Source organism: Vulpes vulpes, chromosome 13, assembly GCF_048418805.1.
Source record: "Vulpes vulpes isolate BD-2025 chromosome 13, VulVul3, whole genome shotgun sequence".
NCBI classification, from domain to species: Eukaryota; Metazoa; Chordata; class Mammalia; order Carnivora; family Canidae; genus Vulpes; species Vulpes vulpes.
The window spans coordinates 37,960,515-37,974,901 of record NC_132792.1 but is presented as its reverse complement, the minus strand read 5'-3'; the positions used below and the strand labels follow the sequence as shown (position 1 = coordinate 37,974,901).

Sequence of the window (14,387 nt, the reverse complement as noted above, 5' to 3'; positions counted from 1 at the left end):
TGTGTGCGTGTATAAAATTCATACTCATTCTCCTCCTAATCGCCTCATACCCAGAGACCATCCACTACCACACAGGGAGAAGACGAAGGCCAGCTCGTATGCTGGCGACCAGTCTGCTCGGTGCTTTTGCTTCTTAGGGCGCTCATGGGTAAAATTATAGACAATAACTTGTGAGAAACTTAACTTCGAGGAGTGAGAATGCAACCGTTCCTTTAGGGTTTGTAGATGACTGGTATTGGTTATAATTTTCTAAAAGGTAAATCATGATTTATATGCAAATATATAATATTTATATATATTATATATTTATATATATATTTTATTATATATATAATACAAACACATGTCAAAGAATTTTATTCAATTAATAAGTAAGCCAGTAAGATATCAATATCAATTTAAAGAGCATTTGAGAAACTAATTTGTGCAAATTAATAAAGAGATATTAGGGTAAGATGGCCAGATTAGATAAAAAAAAAAACTGGTTAATGCCTTAGAGACCAATAAACTGTGACCTTTGGGATTATCTGTTCTTTTTTTTTAATAATAAATTTATTTTTTATTGGTGTTCAATTTGCCAACATACAGAATAACACCCAGTGCTCATCCCATCAAGTGCCCCCCTCAGTGCCCGCCACCCAGTCACCCCCACCCCCTGCCCTCCTCCCCTTCCACCACCCCTAGTTTGTTTCCCAGAGTTAGGAGTCTTCATGTTCTGTCTCCCTTTCTGATATTTCGTACCCTTTTCTTCTCCCTTCTGCTCTATTCCCTTTCACTATTATTTATATTCCCCAAATGAATGAGACCATATGTTTGTCCTTCTCCAATTGGCTTATTTCACTCAGCATAATACCCTCCAGTTCCATCCACTTTGAAGCAAATGGTGGGTATTTGTCGTTTCTAATGGCTGAGTAATATTCCATTGTATACATAGACCACATCTTCTTTATCCATGATCTTTCGATGGACACTGAGGCTCCTTCCACAGTTTGGCTATTGTGGACATTGCTGCTAGAAACATCGGGGTGCAGGTGTCTTGGCGTTTCATTGCATCTGTATCTTTGGGGTAAATCCTCAGCAGTGCAATTGCTGGGTCGTAGGGCAGGTATAGGACAGTGTGGTCCTGGCACAAAAACAGACACATAGATCAATGGAACAGAATAGAGAACCCAGAAGTGGACCCTGAACTTTATGGTCAACTAATATTCGATAAAGGAAAAGACTATCCACTGGAAGAAAGACAGTGTCTTCAATAAATGGTGCTGGGAACATTGGACATCCACATGCAGAAGAATGAAACTAGACCACTCTCTTGCACCAGACACAAAGATAAACTCAAAATGGATGAAAGATCTAAATGGGATTATCTGTTCTTTGGGACAGAGATCGTTTCCATCTCTCCTAGGTAGAAATCGATGAGTTAAAATACAAATTCACGAAGTCTGCAACCTTTGATCAATAGTAAGCAAGTGAGTCAACCTAAAAACGTTCTCCTAGAGAATCTTCGGGTGGACCTAGCTCCTGAGTCACATTGAAAAGATGTGCTGCCCCCTTCGGGCCCGGTTTTCAAGCAGCAGCTAGTCCTAGGACCCTGGTGACAGGCGTAAGAGCATGCTGTGTGATCCACCCCGAGCACCTGGGTCTCGGCTTGGGTGGGCCGGGCCACGGCTTCAGGGACCAGCACCCCCCACGCCGCAGGCTTCGCTTACCAGGACTGCTGTCGAGCGGGAGGGGGAAGCCAGCCCGTGTCCATCTCTGCTTTTGTCCAACTGGATATTTAAGAATTCTTTCATTTCTCCATTTCGGGAGTCAGCAGATATTCGTTGAGCTTCTCCTACGTGCCAGGCGTCGGGAAGTGGTACCAAAGGACAAAGTTCTTGCCCTCGTGGAGCTTCTCGTCCAACGGGAAGGACAGGCGGCCGATAATAAAACCGTTATGAGAATGATATACGTTTAGCTGGTAAAGAGGGGGATTATGAGGGGTCACGGGGAGGAGTTTGAGGTGGAGGGGTCTGGGCCCCTCGGGAGGACTGGCAGGCCCCTGAGAGCATGGCCCAGAGAGAGCGGGGACTCAATGCCGGGTGGGCTCAGCTCCCCCCGACGGACAGTCCCGGGCTCCCCGTCAAGGAGCGTGACCCAGGTCGTGGCCCGCCTCGTGGCCCAGGCACCTGTTGGGCTTTGTGGCCTCATGTCAGGAGGTGGGGACCAGTGTGGGGACCAGTGTGGGGACCGATGTGGGACCAGGCCAGTGGTTCAGGGGGCTTGGCCCCGGGAGAAGGTGAGCATGGGCACCCGGCCTGCAGGGAGCACGTCGATCCCTGGAGCAGAGATGCCTGATTTGCATCCTGTTCCTCCTGCCTGCTATCCTGCTCCCACTGCGAGTGGCAGAGATGGTCATCCCCCGTAGGGTCAGCGGGGGGAGCACAGAAAACCAGGCCGACTGCTCAGCGACCCGCCACTGCAGCAGGAACGTGGCCGGGCAGCGGGGACCAGGAGCAGGGACCGGGGCAGGGACCCTGGGCCCACCTGTCGCCGCCCCGCCTTGCGACAGGTGGTTCCTGTGAGCCTGGGGTCACCGGCTCGAGCTGTGGGGCCAGAGGGGCCCAGTGGCCGTTCCAAGCTTTACAAAGACACGCGAGCCGCAGGCTCATGCTACACCTTTGTAGCACAGACTGGGTGATTCTTGGATAAATTAAGAGTTTAGAAACCAAAATTATAAGACTTTTTGCAGGGTTCTGATTGGGGATGTCTTTCCCTTCCCTCTGCTTCTTGCCCTTTCCTTTCATTTACTAGGGTTTTGTTTTCTTTTTTTCCCCTCCCGCTTAGAAGTTGCTTTCTCTTCTGGAGAAACAGTGGTTAGAAAGCTATTAATTAGCTGCTTCTCACTCTAATTTTCAGTGAGATTTAATGCAGGAAGGGATAAAGCTGCCCTTTTTGAAAAGGAAGATTAAATGTCTGCAAAGTCCATGAATTGATTCTCTAATTGTTTTGGCAATAATGTCTTTCACGTTGCTAAACGTAATAATAATTTTAATTAAAGTTTAAATGTATTTTTAGATTTTATAGATTCTAGGGGGACCGTTTTCTTGCCGGGAAGAAGTTAAGACCATAACATTCTTGTATAACCCCACAATTATGATCAGGGGAATGTCTGTGATTCATTCCACTGCAATTAAATTCATACCCCAGACTGTTCCAGATCTGTTTATAAAGGAAAAAAAATGGATTTTCCACAGCTGCCTGCCCGTTAGTGCATCTTTCATGCAACATCGCGGCAGCCAGCGTATGTGCTGAAATAACAGCCTTGAATTTAAACGTTCAACGCTTTCAAATGTCTTTCAAAAACTTCTCACTGTATGAATTGCTTAATTCGTGTGCATGAAAATCCACTGATTACGTGTGAATGAGACTCAACCTACAGTAAGAGGGGGCTATGAGGACCTTTGTATATTTGCCCCCCACCTTTTCAGGAATTAGCAGGTATTCAATCTCGCTCCAATATCCTGCACAGACCACAGTCATTACTGAGGTCTTTCTGTGAAGATTGGAATCTGCTGTGAACAGTATGGGGGCAGGTTGGGTATTTCTTACAATATTCATTGGACCATCCTCACCCAGTCACGCAGCTGGAAAATATTTTCTGAGGCGAATGTTTGTAGAAAAGATTCAGAGAGGAGAGGAGAGAACAGGATGGGAAGGAGGAGAAGGAAAAATAATCCAAACCAGGTCAAGGTGGGGTCATGTCGAGTAGATGTCTCAGTCCAGCTATTTCATCCGTAAGAACCATTGTCAGAACTTTCACTTACGAAATTAGAATTTTAAGTCTTTCCAGGTTGCATTGAATCAACCAAGCTGCTGTGTGTCTGTTGGGTCTTCCCTATGGATCTCTAACGTCGATAATAAAGGATTAATTGTGTGTCTACTAATTTTCACCAGAACCTTGAAAATCAAGGTTCATGACTTAGGTTCATGACCTTAGAAGCCCCGTTTCATGAATGAGAAAACTAAGACGGAGAAGCCCTATATGATTCACCCAAAGCCACGCACTTATTAAGACTTATTAAGCAGAAGAGTTTGAATTTGAACCCAGGCCCATCTGACTCTACCCCCCCCCCCCCCCCCCCCCCGTGTTCTCAGCTGTATCTCCCTGCATGGGTCCGACCTCTCGGCTGATATATCCAAGGCCGTCTTCACATCCTTCGATTGCAAACCTCCCTTAGAAATAATTTCCTGACAGCGAGCTGCCCTAATAATGCTGTATTTTATTTCCAGGGGGCGAATGTTGGCCTTCAGAGCAGGCTCCTTCCTACCAGCTTTATATTTCTAAAAAGCATTTGATGCTTCCCTGTTCAGAGCTCATATACCTGTCAAAAGAGGCTGCAATTTATCCCCAGGGATAGTTAACATTCCCTCCACCCATGCGAGTATGTCAGGTGCTCTCGGAAATTGAAATGCAGCCTCTCCCTCAGTGCTGGCCTTTCAGATTAGTAGCTGTCATGGATAAAACGTCTCCGTGGACTTGCAGAGACAACGCTGCAAGGCAGCCAGCGGGCCCACCTCCTATCGCCTGTGGTTATCAGCATTCTCATTGGTAATATCGGATTTTCTGGAGTTGTTTTAGTTTCATAAGATGTTCATGGGAACTTGGACGATCTCTGAGGAAATGCCTTCTGTAATGCTCCAGTTGTAAGGGGAGGCAGCCAAGTTCCCACCCATCTGGCAGGCAAGGTCTTTCGGTCTGAGACGGAAAGGGAATTTCAGAAGCCTGGAGAGGGGGTACACGAGTATATCTTGCTTCTATTTTTTCAATATGGAATTTGGAGCCTTTCCCGTTGGCCATCACGCGGTGTCAAGAAGCTCTGGCTTGAAGGGAAAGGGCCCCCAGGGAACCATACTCTCTGCTGGAATTAAATGCCCTTTCCTGCTTCTTCATGTGCGTGACTCTAACCCACCTTCCATCTGCCCTCGGTGACTCTCAGTCTTTGTCCCTAACTTGTACGTGAATTTGCATTCTACCTAATGCTCTCTGGAGTCCAGGGAGCATATGGTCCTCACCAACTTCAGCTCGTTCTAAAACATCACGATTTCCGTTAAAATGCTTTCGCTCCCACCCAAGTAAACAGCTTCGTCTCTCCTCCGTGTGCTCTGAGATAATGACATCAAGAATCTTCTGGCTTGAAAATGGGCCTCTGGCCGTTTCACTGGACTTCTGGTTATCTTCAGTCATATACTTTCTAGAGAATTGCAGACTAGGATAGTCTCAAGAGGCCCCCGTCTTTGCACCTGACCCCAGACTATACGTCTTCCCCAGCCTTCTCTTCACCACCATGGTTTTTACACGATTTCACCTCTGCAATCCTCTGGGGCATCTCCCTAAGGTGCAACTCCAGTCTCCCCACCTTTCTGCCCGTTGGTTCCCAAGGGCTCCCCACTCCCCACTTATGGTACTACATTCAGTCTATTTTCAGACTTATATTGAGAACCTTCCACAGTTGGATGCCAATAATTTATCTGCCAATGATTAACCTAAGTTACACACACACACACACACACACAAACACACACACACACCTATCACCCAAATTGGAATGCTCACACAGTCTTTCATCTGGAATATCTGCGCCCCATCTCTTGTCTGTTGACATCTTAAGTACTTATATTCAAACTCTCTTTTACCATTCTGTATCAATCCCCACCTTTCTCTACCCTATATTGTGGCCCTGAAGTCTATTATGGGCTGCATTAACAATCCCCCCTTTCCCTCTGGCTCATGAGTGGGTTTGGCCATGGGGAGGCCTTCCAAGACACAGGAGGCACCAGCAGGAAACTGACTGATTCCCTGGCTTCTGCAGATAGCCACAGCTCCTCTGGTGACCCTCTCCTGCATCCAGAGCTGATTTCTTTGCCTTCTAAGCCTAGGGGTGGTAATGACTATCGTTGTTGCCAGCCCTACGGTGCTTCGGCATCTCTTATGGGCTTCATTTAACTCTGACCACACTTTGTAAATAGTCCTTTCGTCAAATTCTCCAAGTTGCCTTTTTGGAGCATCCCATTTATTTCCTACAAGGGTTCTGACTGGCACAGCACCTTCAAGGTCCAGTTCACTCCTAAAATTCACTAATGTCATTCATTTGCCCAACAAATACACATTCATCTTCGGTTTGGCTCTATGTTATGGGCATTGTGACAGAGAACAAAACAGAGGCCTTACCTTCAGAGAGTTTACGATATAGTGGGGAAATCAGTTGTCAAACCTGCAATTATAACAAAAGATGGTACAGGTTATAAGAGAAGTATGGAGTGCACATAGCAAGGGGACCTCGTCTAGGGACCAAAGAGGGTCATTCAGCTACATGAGCCATCTGCTATTGCTTTGTCCTTTCCTTACGGCACTCAGTATATTCTGTGTTATTATTGCTTTTGGACACTCTGTCAAAAGCTGTCTCTTCTGAGAAGAGAAGCTTGTCTTTTTCATCTTTCTGTCTGCCTCAGTCCTTAGACCACTGCCTAGGATATTGTAGGAACTCAAGTATTTGTCCAAATGCATTGGATCGAGCCTTCTGAATATTCTTTTTTTTTTTTTAAGAAAAGATTTTATTTATTTATTCATGAGAGACACACAGAGAGAGAGAGAGAGAGAGAGAGAGAGAGAGAGGCAGAGACACAGGCAGAGGGAGAAGCAGGCTCCATGCAGGGAGCCCAATGTGGGACTTGATTCTGGGACTCCAGGATCACTCCTGGACCCAAAGGCAGATGCTCAACCACTGGGCCACCCAGGCATCCCGAGCCTTCTGAATATGTGGACCTTTGTTCTAGCCCACCCACTGACAGTTACATTATCAGGCTGGATGATGTGAGATCCCACTTTCTCAGAGCCACTGGACTAACAGAAAACACATTTTACTAGTTAGTAAGAAAAATCATTGAATTGGAATGACTCTCCTCAACACAGCTGAAAGGTTTGATAGACATTGTCAGCTTGATACACCCTGTTTCAGATATTTACTGGCAGAGGTTGGAGTCATTAATTGTTAGAGGTGAGAGCTGAGTTTCCTTTTATACTTATTTTTTGCCTCACTGGCTTGTGTTGTGTCTAATAGCACCATAGCTGAATTCAGTGTGAAATACGAATGGAGATAAATCCAAATTCTACTTCAGAGCAAGGAGTTTGGGGAGATAGATAAAGGAAAACCTTGGCACAAAGTTTTAAAAACTTGGGTTAGGATAGAAAAAATCTAGACAGTATCCTGAGGTCACAAAGTTCTCAGGAACAAGGACAGGGTCCAGTGCACAGGGCAGCAAGTAGAGGACTGGGTGAAGAGAACTCTGCCAACATGGTAGACCAGAAGTTTGCAGACACATTCTTCCCTCCAAAAATAACTATTGGATAAAACAATAATTGTCTTTCTATAATACATGGCTTAATAAGGCAAAGTAAGGGAATCGCTCAGAGGTAAAAAATGATAAAGGAAGAAATCTATAGAAGTAAGGAAACTCTGGGGCATGGCATTTGTGTGAAGGTATCTGCCAATTCCTATTTCCCTGGACCATGGTTTTTAATGAGCGGTGTGCATCTGGAGACCGAGGGGCCCTAGTGTAAGATATTAATTAACTTTGGCACATATGAGCTATGATTTCTAAGGTCTCTACTGTTTGAATTAAAATAAAATGTATAGCCTCCAAACTAGTAGGGGTTGGGGGGAAGGAATGATGGGGGGGTGGGAATCAACACAGAGAAAGGCAAGAAAGAAAAAGGGAAAAGCTAAACCTAGAAAACAAAATTAACAAATAGAAAGCAAAACTTAGGATGGTATAAATGAATCTAATTTAATAGTAATCACAATCTTCATAAAGAAACTATACTGTCCAGTTGAGATTCAGACTGTTAGACTAGATTTTTAAAATTCAACTTTAAAAGTCTTCATAAGAGAAACATCTAAAAACATAAGGATCGAGGAAGAGTGCAAGTAAAATGATGGAAGAAGACATACTAGGGTAAAGAAAGAAGGTATGATTATATTAAATATTAGGAAAAGCTAACTTCAAGACAAAAAGCATTCCTAAAAATAAAGAGGATGACTTCACATTAATAAAGATGCTCAATTTACCAGGAAGCTGTAATTCTAAATTTGTGTGCCCCAATAGTGTAAGTTTGAAATATATAAACAAAGAAATTGCTGGAACTACAAGAAGAAAAATCCAAAATCACAGAGGGACATTTTCACAGATCCCTCTCAAAATTGATAGCTCAAACAGATAATAAATCAGTTGGGTGTTAAAAGATTTGAAGAAACAAGCTTGATCTCACACATATATACAATACACAGAAAGCACATTATTTTCCACACATGAAAAAGAACATTTATAAAAATGGATAGTACAATAGGCCACAGTGAAAATTTCAGTAGGATAAAAAGAATCTGAAAAGATTCTCTCAGTAGAATGAAAAGAATCTGTATCATACAGCCTGCATTCTCTATAAGCTAAATTAGGAATCAGTAATGAAAAACTAAGGAAACCACCCCCATACTTTTATTTTATTTTAAAAGATTTTATTTATTTGTTCATGAGAGACACAGAGAGAAGCAGAGACACAGGCAGAGGGAGAAGCAGGCTCCCTGCGGGGAGCCCGATGCGGGATTTGATCCCAGGACCCCAGGGTCACGCCCTGAGCTGAAGGCATATGCTCTACTACTGAGCCCCCCAGGTACCCCACCCTCATTCTTTTAAAAATTTAAAAAAAACACATTCTAACTCATGAGTCAAAGAAAAATTGGTGAATATTTCTTACTGATGTTCATGACATGAACTGGTGGTTAGAGCTGACGCAGCAGTAGGAAGGAGATTGTGGTCTTATTGCTTACACTGGAGACAGAGGGATGCAAAGCAATAAACTGAACATTCAACTCAAGATGTTAGAAAAAGAAAGGCAAATAAAGCCAAAGAAGGCAGAAGGAGGGGAACAATAAATATGAGTAGAAACCAATGGAAGAAAAACCAGTATATAGTAGAGAATGTTAAAAAAAATTGTCCTTTTTTTTTGTTCAAAAGACTAATAATACGACTGATAAAGTGCTGGGAAGACTGATGAATGAAAGAGAGAGAAGACACTGATAACTAATATGGAGAAATAAAAAAATGCATTCCTGTACATACAGACATAAACAGAGATAAAAACAGGATATTGCTGATAACTTTATGCTGATTATTTTGAATATTTGGCCAAAAATCACCCATTCCTAAAAAATTATAATTTCCAAAGTTAACTCATGAAGAAATACAAAACCCTAATAGCTCAATAACCAGGATAGAAATCAAATCATTTGTTAAAAATTTTAACATAAGCAAAGTATCAGACTTAGATGGTTTTGTACAGAGTTCTACAAAATAACCAGGAAATGAATCACTCTAATCTTACACAAACTGTTCCAGAGTGTACAAAAGAAGGAACACCTGCCTTTTTATGAATCAGATGTATCCTTGATGCGAAAATGGATAGCCACAAACAGAAAAATGCAGCTTTTTAAAATGTATACTTTACAATTAGCAACAAAAAGTATAAGCCTTGGAGAAAAGAAAACTAACAAAAGGTATAGAAACTGTATTACAAAAAAAAAAAAAAAAAGAAAAGAAACTGTATTACATAACTTTAAAGATGCTATAGAAGACTTCAATAAATAAAGACATACCAACACACCATTTTCATGGATAAGAACACAATATCCTAATGTAAAGATGTGACTTCTCCCCAAATAGACATGTAGATTAACAGAATTTCTGTTTAATCTAAAAGCACTTTTTTTGTACAATTTTAAAATGGTGCCAAACTTTATCTGAAAGAGCAAACATGGATAGGAAGATATTCCATGGGACGCCTGAGTGGCTCAGTTGGTTAAGTATCTGTCTTCGGCCCAAGTCGTGATCCCGGAGTCCTGGGGTCAAGCCCCGTGCAGGCTCCCTGCTCAGCGGGGAGTCTGCTTCTCCCTCTCCCTCTACCCCTTTCTGCCTGTGTTCTCTCTCTCACTCACTGTCTCTCCAAATAAATAAATAAAAATTTCTTAAGAAAAGAATAGTAAGGCATTCCTGAAGGGGAAGGAAGAGAAAGTGAGAGGATTTGCTCTGTCAGATTCCAAGAAATAGCAGTAGTAATTAAGACATTATTGTCTTGCCACAGGGATACACAGTACATTGGAATAGAATTATAAAGCCCCCAAAATAAACCCACATACATAAGGAAATTTGATATGTGGCAAAATTGATACTGCAGATCAGCGGGGAAAGAGGGTATAACAGTCAATAAATTTGCTGGGATATGTAAAAAATAAAAATATAAGCCTATGCTATACAAAAATCAATTTCGATTCTAAATGGATGAAGAAGTTAAAAATGAAAGGCAAGACTTTTAAAAAGTTTTAAAATAGAACACCTGAGAATATTTTTATGATATTAGGGTAGGGGAGAACTTCTTAAACAAAATTTTAAGAAGTGAAAATCATAAGAAAAGATTAATAATTTAAACTACATTAAAAGTAAGAGCATCTATTCAGCAAAGCATGTGATAAATAGAGTGAAAAGAGCCAAAAGCTGGGAAATGATTTATATAAACTTTGAGAAAGGATTAGTATCTAAAATATTTCAAAAATTCCTACAAATCAATAAAGAAAGACAAATCAATTAGAAAATGGGCAAAAGGCATGAACAAGCATTTCACAAAAGAGAAAACATAAATGACCAAAAAATACATATATCAGAACATGTCAATCTCATTAATAATTTTAAAAATCAAAGTTTAAACCACAATGAAGTAATATTTCATACCCACGAGAGTAGCAAATATCACCTTGACAATACCAAGTGCTAGAGAGGATGTGAAACAAGAGGAAGACTAATACAGTGGAAGTACACATGGAAAAGGGTCACGTTTTGGAATTGCATGATAAAATTAACACACACATACTCTATAGCATAGCAATTCCATTCCCTTATCTAGATGCCAGAGAGCAACATATAATAACAGAAAACCGGAAACAATCTGAATGTCCATCATCAGGAAAATGGATAAATAAATGCAACGAAATAACGTACAGCAGTAAAAAAAAATGAAAATACTACAGCCATACACACTCAGTGGAAAAAGCAAGTCACAGGACTGTAGCTAGTGAATAGGTTTCAGAGGCAAAAGTGTTAAACAATAAATATTTTATTTATTTATTTATTTATTTATTTATTTATTTATTTATTTATGTATAATGCCATATAAATATATAATAAAACTTTTTTTTTTTTTTAAAGCAGGGAGTGGGTGCCAGATGCCTCAGTGGGTTAAGTGCCTGCCTTTGGCTCAGGTCATGATCCCAGGTCCTGAGATCCAGCCCCACATCAGGCTCCCTGCTCAGCAGGAGCCTCCTTCTCCCTCTCCTTCTGTCCCTCCCCACTGCTTGTGCTCACTCTCTCTCTCTCTCTCTCTCTCTCTCTCTCTCTGTCTCTCTCAAGTAAATAAATAATTTTTTTAAAAAAATGCAAGGAGTGATTAACACACAAGCAGAAAAGGGGAAGGGTGTACTTCTGGAGAAAGTAAAGGATCTACAAGGGATGGGGGAACTCATAAAATGGGCCTCAAAGGCACCGGTAATATTTTCTTACATTGGATTGTGGACATATGCGTAGTTTTTATGTTGTCACCCATCATGATATGCATTTATGTTCTCTGCAATCTTGTGTATGTGCAGTTTACAAGGAGACACCATGTACGTGAGTTAATAAGGCCAGAGGATAAAGAAGTGCAGGTGGAATCCGCAGACTGGACCCAGGGGGTTCTGAAGGATGACTGAGGGCCAGTGAAGACTCTCAGGGCCGGGGCCCTTGTGGAAGCTAGAGGAAGGCTTCACTAGAGAGAGAAGGAAGCTCTCAGGTGGGGCAGAGATGCCTGCTGGTGCCTTGAGAGGTTACTGGGAAATGTCATGGGAAGTGTGTGAATGATTTGAGAAGAAAAGCTTGGGGGATCCCTGGGTAGCTCAGCGGTTCGGCACCTGCCTTTGGCCCAGGGCGTGATCCTGGAGTCCTGAGATCGAGTCCCGCATCGGGCTCCCAGCATGGAGCCTGCTTCTCCCTCTGCCTCTCTCTCTCTCTGTGTCTGTCATAAATAAGTAAATCTTTTAAAAAAAGAGAGAGAGAGAAGAAAAGCTTGAGCAAGGGAGTACGGGCTTTCTTTTGCATCAAGGAAGGTACGCAACTTGCAGTCTTACGGAGAACAAAAGCAGACATTGTCATTTTGTCAATAAATAGGACATTCATATCTGTTACTTAAACAAAGGGAGATCCATTTGCTTTAATGTGGCGTGGCCCAGAAGTAGGCAGTGTCCGGCCTGGGCCGCGGGCTGTCGTGCGTCCTAATCCAGGCTCCTGCCTTCCTACCCTGCCGGTTCCAGTGCGGCCTGTGCTGCTCCGGCCTGCTCGCCTACCTGCCATGCAGCACGCGGGCATTTGCCAGCGACATAAAGGCCTTCCTTGGCCTCTCTCACCGCCTGCCACCAAATCCTGGTAGTACGAGTGCTGCCGCTTGGCAACGTCTTGCTGCCGGAGAGCCTGGGGAAGTAACACTTCGGGCCCTGCAGCCGCGGAGCAGGAGCAGCGAGCTGGGGCAGGGGGAGGCCAGGGGGAGGCCGGGGGGAAGCCGGGGGGAGGCCGGGGTTCCTGTCAGCCGCTCAGCACCTCGGCCCAAGCACTGAGAGTTTCCTCTGTTTCCCCAGGAGCCAGCCTGCTCGACGACCTCTACAGGTACTTCTCCTTCCATCACTCCCATGGAGACACCATGACCGCCATGGATCCGAAGCAGATGAACGTGGCCGCCGCCGTTTGGGCTGTGGTCTCCTACGTCATCGCCGACATGGAGGAAATGCTGCCCAGGTCTTAGCAAGACGAGCAAGCCCTTTGGTCTCCTCCGGCCAGGAATGCTGGCTCCCACTTCAACTGATGGGCCCATTGGACCTGGTCCGTTCCCAAAGCACAGGACTTTCTCATCCTTTCTGTTACCATCTTTCTTAATACTTTCCAAATTCTCTGTTTCTACAGGAAGAAATGATCCCCAACCCCACATCGAATCAAAATATGGTGGGGATCACGTGGGGACCTTTCTTTATACCATCCATAAAAACTTACGGCTTCTACTTTGAAATTAAATACTGGATAAATGTCTGGAAGATCTCTGGGCTTTATGTGTGTATTAATAAACATTAAATCAAATGCAGTGACACCAATTTTTTATGTTATTTATTGAAGGAGTAGAGGAATGCACAATTATAGTATGGTCTTAATTACATGTGCGGGGGCATTTGGCTTTCTAATTTGCACATTTTCTCTCATTAGAATTTTAAAAATGAAATGTGATATTTTTTTTTAATTAGCAGGAAAAAGATACCATTTGGATATAAAAACCAAGTGTGTATAATCTAGTCGCCTTATTAAACATAAGTACTAAGGTCTATCACCCGGTAAATGATAGTATTTTACATTTATGTCTTATATATCTCACACACTATTTCTTGGAGTTGGGGCTTATTTCCATTTTTCTGTTGACATGGTTGAGACCCAGCGAGGCTAAATAATACTTATAGGGCCCAGTAGAGTAAAACCATTGATCCTCTTCCATTCTGGGAATGACACCTACTCTTCTTCCACACACAGTGCCTAGTATAAATTCTTTTTTTGATTTTTAGAAAGAAAAAAAAAAAAGTATTGTCAAGGGTTAAAGCAAATAAGAGAGCCAGACCAGAAGATAACCTAGACACTGGAACTACCAGCGAGGGACCCTAACATAAATGCAATTGATACATTAAAGATCTAGGACCATGTGTGTGAAGAGAAGGAGAATTGGAGGAGAGAGATGAAGACTGTAAAACCGAGTCAAATGCCAATGTTAAAATAAAAAGCATAATATCAGAGATGAAGCATTTCTTTGTTGGGTGCATTAGCAGACCGAACAAGGCTGAGGAAAGAATGAACAAACTTGAAAAGAGGTCAATAAAAATTACCCAAACTAAAACACAAAGGGAAGAAATAGTGAGCAACGAGCAAACAAGCACTAGAATGGAGCTCCCAAGAGTTGTGATCTAATATGTACGTGGTCTGATATACATGTGATTGGATATCAAGGGATCTAACACACATGTAATTGAATTTCCAGAAGGAGAAGCCAAAGTAGTAGTTTCATTAATGCCAATAATTAAAAGGATTGATGGACACAGTGGTCTTTCATTTCTGGCAAGACAGCAAACTGGTACTTTGACCCTTACACTGAAAACCAAAAATTCAGGATACCATCTTAGAAATACTTTCTTAAATATATGAGCTAACTGGTTAAAAGGTAAAGAATGATAAACAAACAACAA

The 14,387-nt window shown here is 42.5% G+C and overlaps 1 protein-coding gene across 11 annotated transcripts in view; it reads left to right on the top strand.

Moving 5' to 3' along the window:
* CPQ (carboxypeptidase Q) overlaps positions 1–13,256 on the top strand; it is a 398,486-nt gene extending 385,230 nt beyond the window's left edge. For 9 of the 11 annotated variants that reach the window (XR_011996567.1, XM_072734258.1, XM_072734256.1 and 6 more), the window contains one exon: positions 12,750–13,256. Coding sequence is in view for 7 of the 11 variants with exons in the window: in XM_072734258.1 (XP_072590359.1) it covers positions 12,750–13,044 (295 nt within the window). In the remaining 4 variants the exon portion in view is untranslated. The remainder of the gene's footprint in view (positions 1–12,749) is intronic. The other 2 variants (XM_072734267.1, XM_072734259.1) reach the window with 2 other exon arrangements.
* The last annotated feature ends 1,131 nt before the right edge of the window (positions 13,257–14,387 follow it).